The 22,520-nt window shown below is 40.5% G+C and overlaps 1 protein-coding gene across 3 annotated transcripts in view; it reads left to right on the top strand.

Moving 5' to 3' along the window:
• Positions 1–22,520, top strand: part of LOC137290837 (uncharacterized) — a 206,446-nt gene that overhangs the window by 140,159 nt on the left and 43,767 nt on the right. For all 3 annotated transcript variants that reach the window (XM_067821983.1, XM_067821984.1, XM_067821982.1), the window contains 3 exons: positions 1,862–12,667; positions 13,072–19,977; positions 22,300–22,446. In XM_067821983.1, the coding sequence (XP_067678084.1) occupies positions 1,862–12,667; positions 13,072–19,977; positions 22,300–22,446 (17,859 nt within the window). The remainder of the gene's footprint in view (positions 1–1,861; positions 12,668–13,071; positions 19,978–22,299; positions 22,447–22,520) is intronic.

The raw sequence follows: 22,520 nt of genomic DNA, 5'->3' as shown, positions 1-22,520 counted from the left end.
AAAAACACAGAAATAGGATCAAATTGGATCAGTAAGTATACCATCCAAGCATCTGAAAAGAACTACACTGCTGGGATATATGGTTACGATCAGACAAGGAATACCATGGATATTTTTAAACAAATGGCATGTGATGGGCATCCGGCCTCCTGACTGTTTAAGTGAAGAAATTTTGCTAATATGGACAGGAGCCCAGTTCCTTTGTCCGTCACGGTCGAAGGAGTGGGCGCTGACCAATTTGCGGTCTGCTTTCGTAATTAGACCGTTAGCGAGAAGCATTATTCGCTCCGCATCAGTGCCCCTTTAAGAGTTGTATCTTGAATGTTAAGTTGAAATTAATTAATTGAAGTTAAATTTTTTATCAGTAGATGCAGTTGCATGAACAATTATCCAAATCAAGAAACATAGAATCTGTATTTTTATCAATTTTTTCATCAGTAATGTATTAAGGGGGGATCTATAAATATTTTAATGTATACTCTTCAAAAAAAGTAGGGGATAATGAACTTTCACTTTGGATTGGAAGTGTAAATGTTAACAAACATTTCAAGGACAGACATCTTATGAACGCACCTCCATTTCCCTCTATTACCACCCACAACTCATAATATGCACATGCACAATGCAGTAGCCCCATACATGTGCATGGGGTCCCATTCTTCATTTTGACATTTTTTCAAGAAGGTCAAGGAATCACTTACAACATTAATTTTCACACTCGTCTTGCATCACACATTTGTTAGTGTTTGTTTCCAGTCGTTTGTTTTAAAATGAAAATCGTATACATGCAAATTACATGCCATACACATATCATCTTTCAAAAGCGACTACATTCCAGATAGTTATGGTTGTAAGGAAGTGCAAATGGTGATGCACTCTCAAACATTCAGTAATATCATATCAACATTGATTGACTCTGATAAATCTCCTAAATATTTTTAATTGTAAGTAAGAAAAAACTGAAGATCCCGTACTTTGTTTGAAGAGTATATATGAAAGGACCTATCTCACCATTCAATGCTTTCCTATCCTTCCCTCCCTACCCTCTGAATTGATATAATAGCTAACCAATCCTTAACCTGGAAAGAGCCAGTGAGTTGGGTTTTATGCTGCCCTTAGCATTTTTCCATCAGTATCATGAGGGGAACACTTTTCATACATGTATGAATTCACAGTCAGGTCTTTGTCGCAATGAGCAAAAGGCTTTAGCAAGTAGGCTGCACCCTCACCCACCTTATCCTGGAAGAGATGTTTCAATGATTTTATCTATCAATCATCTGTGAATAAGTACAGTAGAGGACCATTATCACAATAATAATGTCAATGTATGTAGTTATGAAACATTACTTCATCGTGTGTTGTATCTAAATATACTTCTAACTGTAAATTCTATTCATTCAGGTGTGAGTTAAATTGCATACCTTCTCTTGTAGCAAAATCTGTTTCTTTCTTTGGTGCTTGTTTGGATACTTCTTTAAATGTTTGTGCTCTGTCTCTGTAACACTGGCTGAAAAGAATGAAAGAAAAGATAATAGTAAATATGATATTCAATAGTTCTATCTTGTCCTTTTAGAGAAGCTTTGCCACTGATGACAGTTGCTTGTCTTTGAAACTTAATAAAATGAAAATCCACTAGCTACATTGTTAAACTTGGCTGATGGTGTTTTATCGCCCCTGCTCCGATGCACCTGGAATATTGCTTTTTGGCATAAACCTACATTCATCCATACAAATACAAATAGTCAAATAAAGCTCACCATTCTCCACACTTTCTCCACACAGCCAGTATTATTTTGATAGAGCACTTTCACTGTAGTACAGAAACGTAATACTTAGTCCAACCTTGTATCTTTCCTTTCAGTTCCAAATGGTCATAGATGATGAAATTCCCCTACTTCGTACATTCCGTGCCGAGCTGGCTAAACGATCCTCCATGCTGTTCGATGAGGACATGGAGGAGTTCTTCCAGCAGCTCAACGAGTTTGAGGGCTATGGAAACTTACCCACGACCTACTTTGGTGGACACCATACCTACGTCAGTCAAGCAGTTATCCAGCCGTCTGCCACAGTTTCAGCTCAGCTGGAGAACCAAGAGAGGCTTTTGCGTGTTTCCAAGGTTGGAACTGTCCAAGAAGTTGTAGCTTCTCCACAAAGTATGAATGTTTCTGTGAGTCAAGATCGTCAAAGACGACTGTATGAAAAGGTGGCTGTGATGACGCGTTCAAATGTCAGAGCAACCAGTGCTGATGTTCAGACATTGATCACAGTGAGGAATGCTGAGGTTGCACCAAGGGGACCATTATTGCATGTGTCAGCCATCTTGAACCCAACAACCATGGAAAGAGTTAACTTAGTTGAAGCTATACAGTCTGGTTTGATTGATCCCAAGACACAAACCTACTGTGAACCCAAATCAAAACAAAGACTGTCCTTAAGCAATGCTGCCAAACAAGGATTCATTGATGAGAACCTTGTGAAACAATTGAACTCCAACTGCGGCATCAAGGATAGGACAGGCAAACCTTTAACTCTTCTAGAAGCAGTCGGGAAAGATTTGTATGATCCTGTTACCAATACGGTGAAAGACCCAGCCTTTGGTACTGAAATGCCTTTGTCAGTGGCAGTGTCAAGAAACATTATGTCAGAATCTTGTGCTGCTTCTCTGCAAAGAGAACCTGTCAATATCACTGCCATAACACATTCTCAAGCTGTTGTTCCCAATTCGGCTCTTGCTAAGGCTGATGCTTCAGTTAGTCTCACTCAGGCAATAGAGCAAGGTTTGTTTGATCAATCGACTGGAAAGATTCATGATCCCTTTACTGGAGAGAAGGTAACTTTGATCAGTGCTGTAGAGAGAGGGATTGTGAATTCTGCTGTGTGTGAAATTCTGAGTCCACAAACAGGACGATGCATTACTCTCACTGAAGCTGTGAGTAAGGGAATAGTGGACCCTGTGTCAGGGGCATACATCAACACAACTACAAATCAGAGATTGCCCCTAGATGCAGCTCATACAAAAGGATTAGTGAGGAGACCCAGTCCTCTCTCAGATGTGATATCTGATGGGTGCTTACTTGAAAATGGATCAATACTCAATAAAAACTCAGGGCAAGTTGTGACACTTGAAGAAGCAGTGAGATCAGGTTTGGTTGATGGTGAAAGTAAATGTATTGTTGATCCCAGAACTGGTGATGTACTGTCACTAAGTGAAGCCATGAGGCGAGGACTTGTCAATAAAGCTGGTGATTTTGTCCCATTTGGTAGAGGGTCTCCAAAGTCAATCTTGAGTGCTGTTGGACAGGGAGATCTTAAACTTGTAAGTGAAAGTGTTACGTTCTCAGAATCTTTAGTTAAGGATACCTCAACAAAACAAGGTGTGACTTTGTCTGAAGCAATAAAGCAAGGCTTGATGACTTCCAAGGGAACATTCATTGATAAAAGGACACGACAAGAACTTTCTCCACAACAAGCTGTGGCTCGGGGCATTGTTGATCAGTCCCTAGTTGATAAACTAAACCAGAAGACAAGTCTCAAAGACAGAACTGGTCAAAATCTGACTATGCTGCAAGGACTACAGATGGGATACATGTCAGCAGAAGATGGTTCAGTGAAGGACCCAAGAACAGGGAAGCTCAGAACTTGCCAACAAGCAGCAACAGAAGGAATATTATCTCCAGGTGAAGCTTCAGATTTGTTGAGTCTTATCAGTCCAGTTGTGACTTCAACAACAATCCTGACTCAGATACAACCTACCCATCCTGAGGCTATGATCAGATCTCTGTCAGTGACAGAAGCAACTAGAAGAGGTCTGTTGGATGATGGAACTGGTATGTACACTCATCCCCAGACAGGAGAAAAGATGCCAGTTGATGAAGCTTTAAGTAGAGGCTACCTTCGCCTCAGTTCAGAATGGCCCTCCACACCTGATGGAACTCTCCCTAAAAGTTTTGACGAAGTGGATGAAACAAATGGTGCTACATTCAAAGTGTCTGTTGGAACACGTCCGAGAGGCACAGAACCATCCACGTCAAGCACCCCAGGCTCTTCTGTTGAATCTTTCATGTCTAAATCTGGTGCTCAGTATTCCTTCACAACCACAACCACATCCTTACCGTCAATAACACCTACAGTCATTAATGAGACACGTCAGCTGACTCTGAAATCAGTTGTTGATCCTAGAACTGGAAGGGACATTAGTGTCACAGATGCTATGAATCGGGGTTTGATTGATCTTGAGAAAGGACTGTACTGTGATTCAGCCAGTGGGACAAAAATGCCCTTGAACATTGCTGTCGAACGAGGCTACATCAAGGCAGATCAAATGAGTGATTCAAGTTCTCAGAATGGTGAACCTATTAAAGAAACAAGAGCATTTTCTATCACAGGAGTTATTCATCCCAAAACTGGTGAGAAAATGACAGTTAGCCAGGCAATAAGAAACGGAATCCTTGATCAAGAAAATGGACTATATCATGGTGCTGACAAGTTTGGTAGAAAGCAAACAATGCCCATCAGTGAGGCAATTCAAAAAGGTTTTGTGATAGCTGAAGATATCAGTACAACTGTGTCTGTACCTGGATCTCTACTTAGAGAAACCAAAACATTCAACTTGAAGAGTGTGAAACACCCTCTCACTGGCAAATACATGACTGTAGCAGATGCTGTAGCCCAGGGCATCATTGATGAGTCTGAAGGTGTTTACATTAATCCGTTCACTGGGATGAAAATGTCAATCCATGAAGCCATTGAGAAGAAACTGATTGATGCAGAACTTACCTCAGTGACATCAAATGCAGAGGGAGATGTCAACAAAATAACCACAACAAAACTGACGACACTAGCTGTGACTGCTGTCAAAGATCCAAGAACTGGCAAACTGGTAACAGTTAACAAGGCAATTGAGGATGGTATCCTTGATCATGGGAAGGGTATCTATCACAATCTTGTTTCTGGAGAGACCATGCCACTGAATGAAGCAATAGACTGTGGCCTTGTGATGGCAGACACAGCAGAAGATGAGGATGATTTAGAGAGGGCAGAGATTACCAGTATTCATATTGCTGATGAACAAGAATCCTTTGAAGCTACCCTGCTCGAGGACATTCACTCTGAAACTATGACTCTTAGCATCAGCAGTGTGATTGATCCCAGAACAATGGAGATGATCTCTTATGATGATGCCGTCCTCAATGACATTTTGATGGTAAATGATGGCATATACAGGAATCCTTTAACTGGTGAAAAAATGACAATTACTGTTGCCATGGAAAAGGGTTTAATTCATGGCGAAGTCACAGCAAAGACAAAAGAGGAAGAAATCATGAGATGCTCTGTCAATGCCGAAAAACCAACTTTCACTTCATCCCACCAGATAACATCTGCTATTGATCCAAGAACTGGAAAGCAGATTTCTGTAGCAAGAGCTGTGAAAGAAGGCCTCATTAATGTTGAAAAAGGTACCTTCTATGACACCAGATCTGGAGAACAGATCACTCTTGAGAGTGCTATGAACCAAGGCTTCTTAAACCCATCCAAACAGACTGGTGCTTCCGAACTTGAGAAATCCATGGATGAAGATGATGATATTCCCAAGATTGTTCTGAGAAAAAGCTCTGATAAAGATTCTCCTTGGTCTGTGGTGGACATTGAATTGGAAAAGACAACAGCAGAAGAACCTGGAGAGTCTACACTTGCAACGGAAGTTCTTCATTATTCCACCGAAATAGAAAGTCATAGTCCATTGAACAGATCTACAGACTTTCCTCATGCTCCACTTACTCCAGGTGATGTCTTTACTCAGGACTCCGGGAGACAGCCTCTTGGACTTTCTTATGAGGCAGCAGTGAAACTAGGCATAGTAGACACAGAAAGAGGTAGAGTCAAAGATCCTGGGACAGGAGTGACAATGACCTTGTCTGATGCAGTCACATGTGGACTAATAGACTCTGATAAAACAGCCATTTCTGATCCCACCTCAGGAAGGACCATCAGTCTGAGTGATTGTTTAGCAAAAGGTATCATTAATCCAGTGTCATGTAAAGTTGATCCTCTTGTAGCTGAACAATCTGGTGTGAGGCAAACAGAACAACCATTCAAAGGGAAACAGTTAAACCTGATAGACACTGTGCGGAATGGATTGTTTGACAACAAATCAGGAAAAATCTTTGAACCAACTATTGGCAAATCAATCACATTGCGTGAAGGACTGAATAAGAACTATATTGAAGGCACACTGGTTACTGTGAAAAATACTCAGACTGGAGAAAGGGTGCCCTTGAAACGTGCAATGCAGCAGGGTCTCATTGATGGGACATTGTGTTTAGTTTGGGACAAATCAACCAACAAGAAAATACCACTCCCTGTTGCAATAGAAAGAAACTTGGTTGAAAATGTGCTTGATTATTCATCTGGCCAGGTATTGGATTCTCAGACTGGTAAACAAATTCCTATAGAAAAAGCCCTTGCACAGGGTAAACTCAAGCCTGAAAGTGTTGCAGTATTGGATACAAGGACTGGAGAACATGTTCAATATCAGGATGCATTGAGACGTGGTCTCATAGACAGATCAGGCAATGTTGTGGACAAGTCTGATGGAAGCAGTTTGTCTGCTGAAGAGGCACTGAAGATGGGTCTGCTTGCTGTTGTTGGTGGCCCAATTCTAGCTGGAAAGATGGTTGTAGATGCAGTTAAGAAGAAGACATCAGAGAGATCAAGCCGTCCATCTGGATTCTCTGAAGGACAGTTGAATGGAAAACCAAATACAAGGGAGCCCCTAAGAACAATGGAGACAAGGGAAGCAGAACCATTGACAACTATAGTGTATGCTAAACCAGGTGACAACATTCGTCCTGCAAAGCCAACAAAATCCATGGATGTTAAGGAAGTAGTGGAAGAAACAAGTGTGATTCCAAAGGCCAGGAAACCATCTGATATGTGGGAAGATGGAAAGATTGAAACAAAGTTGCATGAGGTGGGGAAGGTGACAGATGAATTGGATTATTCAGAAACATCCACTAACAGATTTTCTTCGGTAAGTCATATAGTTGGAGTTGCTCCTGTAGATTCTGCTTCCTCCCTGTTCTCTGCACCCTCTCCATCATCGCCAACAAAACCATCTGTGCATATTTCTCAACAGTCTCAGGTGAAGGGCGTTTCTATGCAACATAGTCCAAGCTCTGTCTCTGCTCCCCAAATGTATACACCCTCTATCTCCAGTTCTGAAACCAAACCAAGTGTGCCCTCTATTAGTGACTCTGACCTTGATATAGACTGGAATTCTGGACAAGTCCTGGTTAAATCTACCGGTGTTGCAATGACTGTTACTCAGGCTGTACAGAAAGGGTACATTGACTCGGAAGTTATTGAAAGGCTTGCTGTGAATTCTGGATTTGAGTCTGGACACAAGATAACAATAAACTGGGATGATGGGTCAATTACAGAAAAGAACTCGGATAAGACATACACCATTCATCAAGCTCTAGATAAAGGTCTTATCGACAGACCTACATTCAATGCACTGACAGCAGTAACTGGTGATCAGACTCAAACAACATCAGGTTATACCCAAGGTGTGCAGTTTTCTGAAACATTCAAGTCCACAACTGTGCAAAAGACTACCCTGAGAGAAGGAAGTGCTGGTGACAAGATCACTTCCAGTGCAAGACAGTCGGAGAAGGTGGAATCTGTGGCTGGAACTAGAATAACTGATACAAAGCCTTTGAGACCGTCCAAAGAAGTTCCCACCTTGAATCAACTTGTTAAAGATGAACAGTACATTCCATCTACTGGAAAGGTGATTGACCCCAAGTCAAGGAGATCAATGACTATAAGTGAAGCTGTTGGAAAGGGAGTGGTTGACTCTGAAAACTCTGTTATCATTGATCCCAAATCTGGCCATGCCGTCCCACTCGTTGATGCTATTGACAGGGGTATCTTGGATCCCAGAACTGGGTACTTAGTTCATGCTGACACAGATGAGAAGATTACCCTGCAGGAAGCTGATCTTGAAGGGCTTATTCCTCACCCTGAACACCTGAATACTTTACGAATCAATGGCAAAGCCATGACTTTGAAAGATGCTGTTGCTAAAGGACTTGTTGACATGGAGAGTGGCACATTCACTGATCCATTGACAAGTGACATCATGTCTCTGGCTGCTGCAATCAGCTATGGCTATGTTGCTTCTGGAGAAGCACAGACCACAACTTCTGGAAAATCTGTCACATTCAATGTAAGTGAGAAGCTCAATGAAATCAAGACAACAAAGGAGCATGTTGAAAGGAGGTCCAGAGACCGAGAAGTTATTGATCCATCAAAACGGATATCATTTGCTGAAGCCCTCGATCTAGGTTTCATTGATCTTGAAACACAGAAATACACAGACCCAAATACTGGATCGAGAATAGCAATTGTTGATGCCCTGAGAGAACAGATCCTTGACCCGTCAGCTACCCTAGAGCCCGCTGAATCAGATGGTATGAGTCCTTTGACTGCAGTTGAGAGAGGTCTGTATGACAAAACTAAAGGAGGATTTAAGGATCCTGCTTCCCCAAAGAAAAGTTTGACATTCCAAGAAGCTGTATCCACAGGCTTTCTGAGTAGCAAGTTCTCCATTTATGATGTCAAATCTGGTGAAATTTACACACTAGAAGAAGGCATTTCAGAAGGAAGACTAGATGCAATATCTGGAGAGGTGTATGACCCAGACACTAAACGAAGCATTCCATTGAAAGAAGCAGCAAAGATGGGTCTCATAGCAGTTGTTGGTGCTCCTGTAGCCGCTGCGTTCATTGCAAAGGAGAAAATTGGTTCTGCATTTAGATCAAGGAAAGGAGTTGCACCGATACAAGGACCAAAAGAAAGTGAAGGGCCATTGATTACTTTCCAAACTGTAACAGTGAAACAACTGTCTCCCAAAGTCATTGAAGTAACCCAGATGGAACAAGGTACAGAACTGGAGAAGGGCAAGGCTGATGTCCTGACCTTAATGGAAGCTGTGTCAACTGGCTACCTGAACACAAAGACAGGTGTGCTTAAAGATCCAAATACAAGCAGACAAGTTACTTTGTTTGAGGCTGTCAGACAAGGTGTTGTCAGAGGAGATTCTGCCACTGTTAATGACAAAGGATCAAAGGTACCACTAGAGAGAGCTTTGTCAGATCGTATTCTTGATCACACAGGTCACATGGAAGTGAAGGGATTGACTAAGAACCTGGAACAGCTTATCAAAGACGGAATCATTCAGGAAGTGTCAGTTAATCCAGTTGAACAGAGCAAAATTCTTGCCAAAACAGTTGAGAAAGTAAGTGTTGACTCTGTGTATGATTCAAGAACGAATCAACAAATCAGTCTTGATGAAGCCATTGACAAAAGAATTATTCATCTAGAAGATGGAACATATGTTGACCCATCTAAAGGAACGGCTATCGACATTTCTGATGCTGTTAGAAAGGGTCTTGTTCAGGGTACGCTCATTGATAGTGTAAGAACTAAAGAACACACAACAAGAGCTGGTTTTGCTGCAGAAGTAGCATTTTCAGAAAAGAAGACCCTGAAAGTACAATCTGTAAGAGATCCGGAATCTGGTAGAAATATTCCACTTGCAGAAGCAATATCCAAAGGAGTAATTGACAAAGAGGGAAAAACCTATTTTGAGAAGTCATCCCAGAAACACATTCCCATTGAAATGGCAATGGAACAGCAGTTGGTGACAGCAAGTGAAATTAAGGCAGAGATGAAGACAGGAGAAAAGTACACAAGATCAAGTGAAAACATTGTCACACAGACAAAAACATTCAATATTCAAGGAGTATTGGATCCTGCAACAAACATCCAGATGACTGTCGCAGAGGCAATTCAGAATGGTGTTCTTGATACATCAGCAGGCGTTGTTGTGAATAAAAGAACTGGTGAGTCAATGCTAATTGCAGATGCTCTGAAGGAAGGCCTATTGAAAGGGGTAACTTCTGGTCAAGAGGTACATGATGGCTCTGCTGTGAAAAGGAGGGATCAAGAACAGTCTGTATATGATGCAGAGAGTGGACATTACCTATCTTGGAAGGAAGCAATTCGACAAGATATTATTGACCCAGCCACAGGAATGTATAAGATTTCTGACTCGGAAGCCATGTCAGTTGAACAGGGTGTCCGTGAAGGTTTGATCAGAAAAGGGCCTGCACAAAGCACTCTGAAGAAACGAAAGTCGTTTGATGTCACTGCAGTCTATGATTCCAGAAAGGGCAAAGAAGTCTCTGTTGTAGAAGCTATTGACACTGGACTAATCAATTTACAGACTGGAATGTACAATGACCCAGCCTTCTCCACTTCAATATCTATTCAAGATGCCTTTCAGAAGGGACTAATTAGTTCATCAACCAGAGAGGTAAGACCTGAAACAACATTTGCAAAATCTTTGGCAGTTATAGATTCTGGCGATGGAGAAACTATTACTACCCCAGTCATTGTAGAAAAGCGAGATATTCCAGTTCGTGAGAGAGCAACTGCGGAATATATCGATTCAAGCACAGGAAAAGCTGTCCATGGTGCTGAACGTTTCCAGATCTCTGGAGATGAACAGGAAGGACAAGTACTTACTTCAGTTGTCCAGAAGTCCTTGACAATTCACAGTCTGGTTGACCCTGCCACTGGAAGAGAAGTGTCACTGGCTGAAGCTGTAGAAGAAGAAATATTTGATCCAGACAAGGGAGAGCTCATCAACAAGAATACTGGTGAACATATGTCTGTTGATGAAGCTATGGGCAAAGGTATGGTGAGTGCTGATGTCACTCAAGGACAGAAAGCTCAGGAATTCACTCTCATCAAAGGCTTGATCATCACCAGTGTAACTGATGCAAAGACAGGAAAAGAGATGTCAGTAGGTGATGCAATGAAAAATGGCATACTGGATGAAAAGGCAGGAACCTATTACAACACAGTTACAAAGAGGAAGATGCCAGTCAAGGCTGCACTGAAACAGGGGATGATCGAAGGGAAAGATGTGGAAAAATCTGAACAAAAGAAACAGGACTCTAAACAAATAAATGTGACTTCAGTCATGGATTCAAAGACTGGAGAGGAACTCAGGCTGGAGGATGCCATGTACAAGGGTATCATTGATGAACACTGTACAATGTATACTGATAGTTTGACTGGAAAGAAATTGACTGTAGAGGAAGCTATGAAAGAAGGACTTGTTGCAGGATCGATTCAGACTATATCTCAAACTCAGACTACAGTTATGTCGAAGAAATCATCCTCAAAGTACAACATTGTAGGTGTTATTGACACCAGAAACGGGGCAGAAATCTCTGTTGGTGATGCAGTTAACAAAGGAATTCTCGATCCAACAGGAACATTTGTGGACACCAGAACGGGATCTGTTATGTCGGTGGCAGATGCTATAAGGAAAGGATTAGTCATCACTGAGGAGGTTGGAGATGAAAAAGGGGCAGCTGATGTCAGTATCACAGTGAAACGTCATGGAGAAAAATTTGTAGATGCAATGAGAAATGGCTCTGTGGACCCCAATACAGGACTGTACAGGGACAAAGAAGCTTCAAAAACATATAGTGTTGATGAAGGGATTCGCTCTGGTAAACTTCTTGGAGATGATGGCAGACCATACAGGTTCACGGTTCAGCCAAGCAAGGGAATTAGGTTCACCTTTCAGAATGCTCTTAAACTGCGATTCATAGACACCACAACCGGACTATTCCATCATGAACTTTCTGGGCAAGAAATGACAATTCAGGAAGCCCTAGACAAGGGATTTTTATCCCCAGTCTCAACAGTTGTTGGTAATCGAGGGGAAAGTGTAGTGATATTGAAGTCAGGTGTGGCACCAGTCATTTCTGCTGAGGGAATGAAGGAGCTTATCGACACGCAAACAGGGCAGAAAATGACAGTAACTGAAGCTCAGGAAAAGGGTATGGTTAGTCAGCTGTCTCCAACTGAGAAACCAAGCCTTGATGAAGCTTTCACAGCAGGTTCAGTAGACTCAACAGGACTCTACCATGATCCTCTCACTGGTGAAACCATGACAGTGGATGAAGCAGTGATGTGTGGATTCCTCAGTCTCCACACAAATGCACAACCAAATGGAAACGAAGATGTTGTGGATCGAATACCTCAACACAAGAAAGAAACACTATCTCTATCCAATGCTGTCAAATTTGACATGGTGGATCCTTTAACTGGCATATTCACAGATTCTGAGTCTGGTAAGTCCATGCCGGTAGGACAAGCTGTGTTGGAGGGATATCTGGCACCAACAATGTCAACTTCAAAAGATCATGATAACCACAAGCCACCAAGGGACCAATATATCACAATGACAGAAGGTTCTCCCTTCAAACCAAAACAAGACATTGTAGTTGAAAATGGGCAGGTTGTGTCCACAACAGCTACTGAAGTGACTGTTACATCTGGCTGTGCAACCTACACAGCTAGACCTGGATTTACAATAGATTCATCTGGTAATGTTGTTAACAACAAAACGGGTGAAAAGATGTCATTGTCAGAAGCCGAACATGCTGGAATTGTTGATGTTGAGGAGTCTGAAGGTATTAGTGCTGTACAGGTGACGAGTCCAACACCTCCAGTCATTGAGGTATCTTCCCCAGCGTCCTCTGTCACGACGTCTTCAGCAACTACCCCAACCACACCGGTGGTGAGTTTTCAGCATGTTTTCATTCATTTTCATTTCATTGCACTTCTTTATTGTAGACTAGTGTTATTGTAGTTGTCACATTAGGTGTTGATTTCCCTTTGTTCAAATCATCATGTTTGTGTCTTATTTGTGCAGTTGTGTTTCTGTTGATAGGTTGAGGTAAGTAAAATTGTTTCAGAGTCCTCTAAAATAAACTGCAGTTTGGAAATTCAGTTGTGTTCCGATATTCTTGCAGTTTTGTTAAAACATGCAAATAGATTTTGTTGTGTAAATTGACAATTATTTTTGTTGCAGCTTCTTTGTTTATTTTGTTGAACGTTGAGATTATTAACTCAAATTGTATGATATGACGATCACATTTCGATGTTGTTAATTTCATGAACTAATAACAGAGTCAATTTCAGGAACGGACAAAGGATTCAATAGGTAGAACCATCAAAGTTTCACCAATGTCGGTACGTGATGAACACATTAAAACTTCCAGACCTGATGCATTAACAGACAGTGAATTTACTGAAACATTGACACAAGAAGGCAAAGTTACAGCCAGTGTTAATTCTCAGCACGACAGTAGCAATGTTGTGTCCTCCTGTGCAAGTGATAGTGAAAAAGGGAAATTCCCAAAGAAGCAACAGCCAAGTCACCCTGCCAGACAAGGATCACTTATACTCGAACGATATGTTGAAAATCTATTGTTCAATTTTTGGGAGCCTCAATCAGAGAAGCTCATTCATCCTAGAAAAGGAACAAAGCTAGGCTTTCAAGATGCCATAAAAGAATTTCTTCTGCCTGAAAGCCTTAGAGTGAAACAGTTTCAAGGAGAAGATGATGTGAATGTGTTAGAAGCATTGTCATCAGGCCAGATGGACAAGAAGTCAGGCCGAGTAGTTGACATGAACTCCGGCTTGGTAACTCCAGTCCTGGAAGCTCTGAAAACAGGAGTCCTGTTGATCCATGAAGATGATGCATGTGATACAAACACCATAGATATGATATCAAAAGAACTAGGAGAGGGACTCTTCCAGCTTGTTGTGAAAGGAGAGGCAAGAATGTCTTTAAGGATAATGGACAGGAAGAGTGGGAAGAAATACTCAGTTCCAGTGAGCATCCAGCATTCACTGATGTCTGCAAAAGATGCGACTGTGAAAGACACAGTGTCAGGAAAATGGATGAATTGGGAGGATGCGAAAAGAGTGGGTTTAGTTTTGGATGCCAAGCCAGTAACTTTGCAGCAAGCAGTGCTGACATATCTCTCAAAGACAAAGAAAGATCAGTTTTACAAACCTGGTGAATGTGGAACATTGCTTACTCTTGGGCAAATGATTGACCAAGGTTTTATTGATACAAATAAGAAGGAAATTTTGGACAATGAAAACAATGAATGGGTCACTGTTGAAGAAGCTGTATCACGAAATATACTTGATACACAGACAGGGAAAGTATTTCATTCATCCATTTCGAAGGCATTACCTCTTCTTGATGCCATGGATACTGGATTGATTATGTCGAGTAAGCTAAATTCAGCCAAGTCTCCAACATCAAATATGGCAAATGGGACAAATGGGAAGAGACTGAACATACCCAATGGTGATAGACCTCCAAATTCTATTGGAATCCTGGAAGCTTTAGAAAATGGAAGTTTGGATCCCATGACAGGTGAACTGTTCATTGATGGAGAAACATATTCCTTTGAAGATGCTTATGAAAGTGGGGTGCTCTCCCACAAAGATGTGTATGTAGTAGATCAAGGGACTGGACTGGTGTACACATTCCATGAAAGCATCAACCTTGGATTTGTGGATATGAAGTCAGGTGGTATATATGACACAGTCAGTGGAGAGAAGCTGACTGTTTACAAAGCCAAACAGAAGGGTTTGTTAAGAAATACTGCCCAAGCATTCCTCCCTTTGACCATAGCATTCCAGAGTGGGATCTTTGACCCTGAGGAAAAAGCTGTCCAGCATCCTGTGACAAAGCACTTCATTTCTTTGACAGAAGCTATTGCTGAAGGTCTGATAAATCCTGCTTCCAGACTAACGCATCCAGTTACCATGGAAAAATTCACTCTGCAGGAAGTTATTTCAAATGGTTCTTTGAATCTTGATACACTTGACATTGTGATTCCAGGTGGAAGGAAGATTTCGTTGTTTGAGACAATTACACCTGGACGGAGGAGATCTTCTTATGCAGGTGACTTTGGTAGGAAATCCAGCCTAACTCTAGATGAGGCTATCAGCAGGGGCATGTACGATCCTGTTTTGAATTGCGTTACATCTAAAGACAAGTCAGTTCCACTGAAAGATGCTTTGAAATCCAATCTTATCCACACAGACTCTCTTGTTAGAGATCCTTTCAGTGGGGATATTCTTTCCTTAGGAGAGGCCCTAGACAAGAGAATAATTGACCCTGATTCAGGCAAAATGATTGATGCTTCAGGACAAGCAATTGCACTTAACTTTGCCATGGACAAAGGACTGATTCTAAGATCAAAAGCTCCACTTGGACTATCTCTGTCTGAAACACTTGATGAAGGTTTATTTAATGTCATTTCAAACAAGTTTCTAAATCCAGATACAAACCAAGAAGAAGATTTATCAGCTGCTCTTCAAAATGGTATAATTGACCCAGATCTGATCAAAGTCAGAGACACAAGCACAGGGATGTTACTTAGCTTTAACTCAGCTGTAGACAATGGTCTTTTAAATCTTGATCAGGGCACCTGCATGGATACAGCTGAAGGTGAGGACTACAACTTGATAGATGCTATGGACAAAGGAATCATCATAGACACTTGCAACCAGCCAAATATTACCCTGCAAGAAGCAATTGAAGAAAATATTCTGGACCTTGACACCTGCACATTCAGAGATCCTGTCAGTGGTTTTATTGTTCAGTTAGACGATGCAATGGAGTCAGGACTTATAGACAGACTTTCTGTTAGTGTAAGAAATACATCAAGTAATACTCTTTTAACACTTGATGGAGCCATTGCAGAAGGTCTCGTTGATTCTTCAACTGGAATGTACACCGATCCAGAGTCTGGTGGAAAACTGACTTTCAGAGAAGGTTTTGAAAAAGGTCTCATTTTCTCTGACTCTTGTATTTCGGATGACAGTTTGATGGAAGCTATAAGACAGGGGATATACAGTGAGAAAACTGGAAAGTTTATTGAACCATCTACTGGGAAAGTTAGGGATCTGAGTGAAGTTTTCCGAGAAGGACTCATTGACTCTGACAGGCTTAAAATCCTTGATAAAGGTAACAAGAAACTGTTGACATTCAAGGAGGCAGTAGATGCCAAAATAATTGATGTCAAGAATGCTCTGGTTGTGGACTCTGAAACCAGTGAAATGGTGAACCTCAAGGAAGCCCTTGATAGAGGGTTACTCCAAGAGAATATTAGTTCCATGACTCTGTCCTTGAAACAAAGCGTTGACGGTCAACTTCTGCAAATGAACCAAGGCACAATCCTCGATCCGTTATCTAAAAAGCCTCTTTCATTGAAAGAATCTATTGATATTGGCCTTATTGATATATCAGATGTATTATTCAAACAGCCAAACAGTCAGACCTACGAACCTCTCTCCGATGTTTTAGCTAAGTCTGCAGACATTGAAGAGGACCAAATTATCATTGATTCCTTGGGAAACAGAGTTGATATCTCTCAAGCTTTCAGTGACCATGTTCTTTTTGAAAAGCCTCCAACTGGTTTGCCATTGGCTGATGTTTTGGAAATAGGATTGTATGACTGCAGAAAACAAAGATTTTGTGACCCAGTTTCTGGGAAGGATCTGACCCTCCAAGATGCAATCTGTAAGAAACTTATCAACCCAGACCTTCCTCAAGTTGTTGTTCCTGAAGTTGGAGATTTTTCATTAAAGCAAGCTTTGGACAAAGGCCTTGTAGATCCACACACAGGCAACTACATAGCTTCAGCTAATCCACTCTCTATTAGTGATGCCATGACTGCTGGTAGACTCATAACTTCTGACTCACCACCTAGTGGAAGAAAGCAAAATGTTGTGCAGGTGCAGAACATGGCATTTTCAGAGATGAATGAAAGGAGTCAGTCTGTTCCAAATGTTTCCTCTTCTGGAAATGGGAAGCAGGCCTTTGTCCAACATTCAGGTCATAGTGTGACAATACCTGTACAGACTTTTTTGAAGGATGGGAATTTAACAGTGGAATCAGTTGAAAAAGATGCTTTCAGGGATACAGATAAGCACAGGCAAATTGAGCCATTGAAATCCAGGGGTTTTATTGTTGGGGATTCCAAGAACTTATCAGACATTCCTCAACAAGGGACCAAAGACTATGGTAAAGATAAAGTGAAAATGGAAGAGGTTCCAGTACCTGGGTCTCCAAAGGAACACCATATCTTGTTGGTGAACAGAGATAAAGAAATGGGACCAAAACATGATATGACAGGAAATAAGGCAAATATAGACGATTCAGGGTGTGTCATGGTAGACTCTACTGAGGAAACTGTCCATATTCCTGGAATAGAATTCAAGGAATTTGTTCATGCTGAAAAAGATCTGGTTCCTAAGCAAGGAGCAGTAACAGCAGAAGTTCAAATAGACTCACATTTACTCAACACAGAGAATACAGTGAAGGACACAGAAGCACAGCTTTCAACTGGTAATGAATATGGCCAACAGTCTCCTAAAGATGAATCTAAACTCTTCACAAAAGGAGTTCCAAGAGCAAAATCTGCTGACAGTTTAAGAGATGCAGGTCACCATATTGAGAACATAGTTCCAAGTTCTTTAGATGATGATTCTATGCCTTCCTTTGGACAGAAAAGTACTGATTCTACTACAGAACCACACAAAGATGCACCAAAATCTGACTTCTCAAGGTCACTAAGTAGCCCAGCAAAGGTGACATCAGCAGAAAACTTCAGTAAGGATTTACAACAAGTCAAATGGACACCTCCATCAAGGGAACTGTCGGCTTCCCTAGATTCTTTAATAGAGAATGCTGTAAAGAAACAAAAATATGGTCAAAAGCATTGGACGTTATTTGACTTACTTGAGAAGGGATTCTATGAAAATGACACAGGTAGATTTGTAGATCCAACAACAGGGGAGAAATATTCACTTGTGGAAGCTATAGAGTCTGGACTGATTGATCACAATGCTAAAGTGATCTCTCCTTGCAGTAAGCAGCCATTAACACTTCAGGATGCCATATCTAGAGGAATAATTGATCCAATCTGTGGAACCTACCATGACCAGAACATGCATAAGGACCTGACACTGCAACAAGCTAAAGACGTAGGTTACATCTTCAAGGAAAGAGATACTTCAAAGAGTGCAGTGGAGATATATGTTGAAGAGTTCTTATCAGAGTCCACATCTAGTGGAAGGAAGAAACTGGAAGAAGCATTTGAGAGTGGCATTCTTCATCGATCAAATTCACAGGTCATTGATCCGGATACTGTCCAACCAATTACTTTGAGAAGAGCTGCTAGTTTGGGCATGATTGATGTGAAAACCGGTAACTATAAGAACCCTCAAACAGGAGAGTGCATGTCACTGGCTGATGCTGTCCAACGAGGCTTCATTTTGAGCCCCAAAGGACTCAGTCTTTACAGCGCAGTTATGAAAGGACTATATGATTCAACGTCTGGGCAGTTTGTGGGACCTGTAAGAACTGATTCTTTGAAGGATCTGATTGAAGATCAAGTCATCACTCCCCTCTGTGTTGAAGTAAGGGACTTAAGTCATGACAGTGTGATATCCCTAGGGGAGGCAATAAAAAGAGGATTGATAGATCCTGACAGTGGCTGTTATGTTAATCCCTCCAGTAACCAGTCTTTTGACTTCAATGATGCTATAGCTGCAGGACTTATCCTCAGTAGCAGCTCAAGAGAAGGTTTACAAGAGGCTTCACAGTTGAGACAAAAAAGCTTGGCAAGAGGTAACGCTCTGCCAGAGAAAGATCAGACTCTGAGCGATGATGCTAAGCCTGAGCTAGATGTTCTGACAACTGCTGAAACAAACAGACCAGAAGGTACAACAAGTGAGTCAGACAAGATGAGCAATAAACAGGAACCTGAAGTTGTTTGTGCAGCTCTTGCAGTACCCAAAATGGACACTGTTGGTGTAATAAAACCACTTCAACCCACATTTGGTGTTGCATCAATAGCAGAGGTTGATTCTGGTGAAATACAAGGAGGAGGATCATGGACTGATAGTGTGCAGACACCTATTAAAGATGTTTCTCACATCAGTGATAGTAATGGAGAAGTTGGCTCACAAGTTCATCACAACATCAAGGTTGATGATACTCGAGGAAGAACTGATTTGGATATCATTGACCATGGTGGAATAGATGCATCAGATATTGAGGCTAGCAGGGAGGATGTTTCAGAAAGTCATGAAAATGATCAGCATGTATCAAATATTGTTGGAAAGAGTGGGAAAGATGTTCCAAAGGTTAGTGGAAGTGATGGAAAAGACGTTTCCAAACTTGACAGAGATGTATCAAGAATTGCTGGAAATGATGGCAAAAATGTCTCAAATGTTAGTGAACTTTCCGAAAAGGATGCTTCAGAACTTGGAAGAGATGTATCGAAAGTTGCAGGAAACATTAAAGAAGATTCTTCAAAAGATCTTGTTCACATCCAAAAAGATGTTCCAGAACATGGAAGACATATGGCAATAGTCAGTGAAACTGATGGAAAAGATATTCCTAAAGTGTTTGAACCTTCCAGAAAGGATGCATCAAGAGAACTTGAATGGGGCAGAGAGGATGATATCAAAGTGAAGGCAGATGTGAAAGATGTGCCCAATATTGTTGAACAGAGAACTAAATCTGAAAGAGTACTCAGAGATCCATCCTTAATAGTTAGTTCTCCCTCCAAGGACAATGTACCCAACATGGCTGAAAGAGGTGGTGTCAAGCAAAATGTGGATCTTAAACCATCCCTTAAGGTCGATTTTAGGAGCTCTAATGGAGATTCTGACAGACCCCAAATCAAAACTACTAATGAAGCTGCAGCTGATACTACCAGAACACCGAAGCACAAGAAGTCAGAAGGTGGGAAAGCAGGCAGAATGGTCAGATTCAAGGACATTGAATCAGAGAGTGATTCCAATGATTCAATTCCATCCACACCACGTGAGAAGATCCAACAGCCATCAACCCTAGGCAGTGACCTAAAACAGAAAGTTGACAGAGCTCGTATCATCAGCTGGGATGAAAGTGATGCAAGCACCCCTGAGAGTGAAGCCAACAGGCTGAATGAGCTCATTTTGAAGATGAACATTAAAGCAGGCAACACGGCCAGGGAAAGGAGAAAGGTACTTGGCATGATCAACATTTCAGTTGGAATGCCATCTGCTTGCTGTTGAATTTTGCCGCCATGGAGTTTATCTTATCCATTTGGATAGAAAATGGATGAGAGTAGTGCATTTTGGATTTTGCCTGTGATGAGGTTATTTCTGCATGAAGGTTGTTCATTCAAATTTTTAATAAAATGGATTAAAGTTTACTAACTGATGACTTGGCCTGTTGTATGGCTGGTGTCACGACAAGGAGCAACTGAGCAACCAAGACAAGATTTTCGTCTGAGGCATGAGGACCTGGGCTTTTTGACCCTAGATATCCACTAACAGATTTGATCATATTTGCAACATCAGCATGGTGTGAATTAAAGGAATGTTTTCCTTTTTGTTCTTTGTGTTTTACATCAGGGACTAACTTAATAGATTCATCAGTTATGCATGGTGTTCATAGTCGATTTACACTTTTGATATCACTGAACAGTCAGCTCACTGATTGTGGATTTTATCTGAAGCATGTCCTTCTTTGAAATGTAGGTCTTGTTAAGGCCTGAATAAGCCACTCCAAAAGTATGATTTACAATTAACAACCATTAAGTGAAGACACATAAAACATTAAATGATTTAGAAAATAATCAAAAGTTTACTATAAATTTTGTCTGAGAAAAATGTCTTTTTCAGGATTTTTGTAGAAAAATAAAATAAAATAAAATAAAATAAAATAAAATAAAATGCAACTTTTTTAAAAGGAATTCTTTGTTACACGATACGAATTGGGCAAAGTGCTCTTAGTTCAAAGTATTTATATTTTTTCACTTGCTGAAACCAAAAACATTCTTTCTGTGTTTAGTTTGACAAATATTTCATGTCACAATACAAATTGTATTTTATATCATTGCAAAAGATTCTGACTGTTGAGTCTTATCATTATTTTTGGTTTAATCAAATGTAGTTTCATGTCCCCAAATATTGTTCTTAGTTGTACATATGTGTTGCACAGAGTGAGCATTGTATTTCGATTATCATGTTTATGTTTTCTGGACTGTAGATAGAAAGACTTTTCTTGACAATCCATTATTTATCTCATCAGCTGGTTTCAGTAACCAGTGGCGTAGTTTGACACAGAAATTCTTGTCTGTTCTGAAACGAGGAGGTATATTTTGGATTGGGCAAGGAGAGTCTCATAAATGTGTTTAACATATAGTTTCGATGTGTTTGATATTTATTGATGTCACCAAAGACACACATTGTGACTATAATTAATCTGTCATGTGAAGACAGATTAATGATGCACTACTCAGGAGAAGTTAAGGAATATGAGCTATTTTCGTTTAACTATATGAACTATCCACATATCTGTAACTATAAGAGGAACAGGCGTTCGTTAACTTCTTTTGAATAGTATCTATGTATTTCAGTGAAACTTTTGAAGACACATACAGGATAACCTAAGCATTAATCAGTCATCCTCAATATGAATTACAAGGTCAATTATTTTTACTCTTCCTAATCCTGTGACAATGGACATGTTATCACATAACAGATAGTCTTTGGCGATTGCTGCTCATGCTGTCGATCACTGGTTTTGTCTGACCAGGATTCATACGGAATGCCATGATAGAGTTAAGATATTTCTCTATCGCACTCTCAAATATTAACTGACAAACCTTGATCCAGACATGTTAGTACTTGGTACTGAGAAAAAATGTGTCATTTTAGATTTCTCTTGGAATGTTTCTTCTTCTCAATTGTCATTGACATTTACATTTTGAATTTTTGTCTTCTAAAGTATGTTTCTTTCTTTTGTGTACACTTATACATATGTGTTTATGTGATTAATAATGTTTTTTTTATCTAGCTACACTGGCAGAATCGCCCACATCACCAGCCAATTAATAAGCCTCTTTTTCAGACTGAAAATATGTTAAATTCTGCTTGCAAGTGTGTGTGGTCTTGTGTGCATGTGAAATATGTGTTTGGATGTTTTAGAATTTAGACAGATGTATTAATCATAAACACTTAGTTACAAGATTCAAATCTTACTTTTCAGTATTGATTATTCATCCTATGTGTATTAAGTCAATATAAAAGATATTGTCTTGGTAAAGAAAACTAGCAGGATTTTTAATGTTAATAATAAATACTTTTTTTAATATGTAACTGTCTTAATTTTGCTCTTGCATAAAGTGGATTTAATTTCCATGTTCAAAGATATCTACAAACTGAAATTCATTGTAGTCAAGCTGGCAAAAATCTGTTTTTAAACGAAATAGTTTGTAAGTTTTTATGTGATGCGTTAAGGCTGTGATGCTGACCTGTGTTGTGTATCCCTTTCAATAGGGACGTCTGGCTGACTCGTATGAGAAGCTGATGCAGGACCTCCGCAATGAACAGAATCGTATCTCAGACTTTGAGCAACTTCTGAAGGAGGACCAGCAGATGGGAGATGAGGCCTACAAGGTCCAGAGTCAGTTGGAAGCTCACAAGGTAAATGTCTATTGTATGTCACACACTGGAACATCAGACCAGAAGTCTGGGTTCAATTCCTCACATGCATACTA

Source organism: Haliotis asinina, chromosome 7 (genome assembly GCF_037392515.1).
Source record: "Haliotis asinina isolate JCU_RB_2024 chromosome 7, JCU_Hal_asi_v2, whole genome shotgun sequence".
NCBI classification, from domain to species: Eukaryota; Metazoa; Mollusca; class Gastropoda; order Lepetellida; family Haliotidae; genus Haliotis; species Haliotis asinina.
The sequence above is the reverse complement of the archived record's forward strand: the minus strand, read 5'-3'. Positions and strand labels throughout refer to the sequence as shown.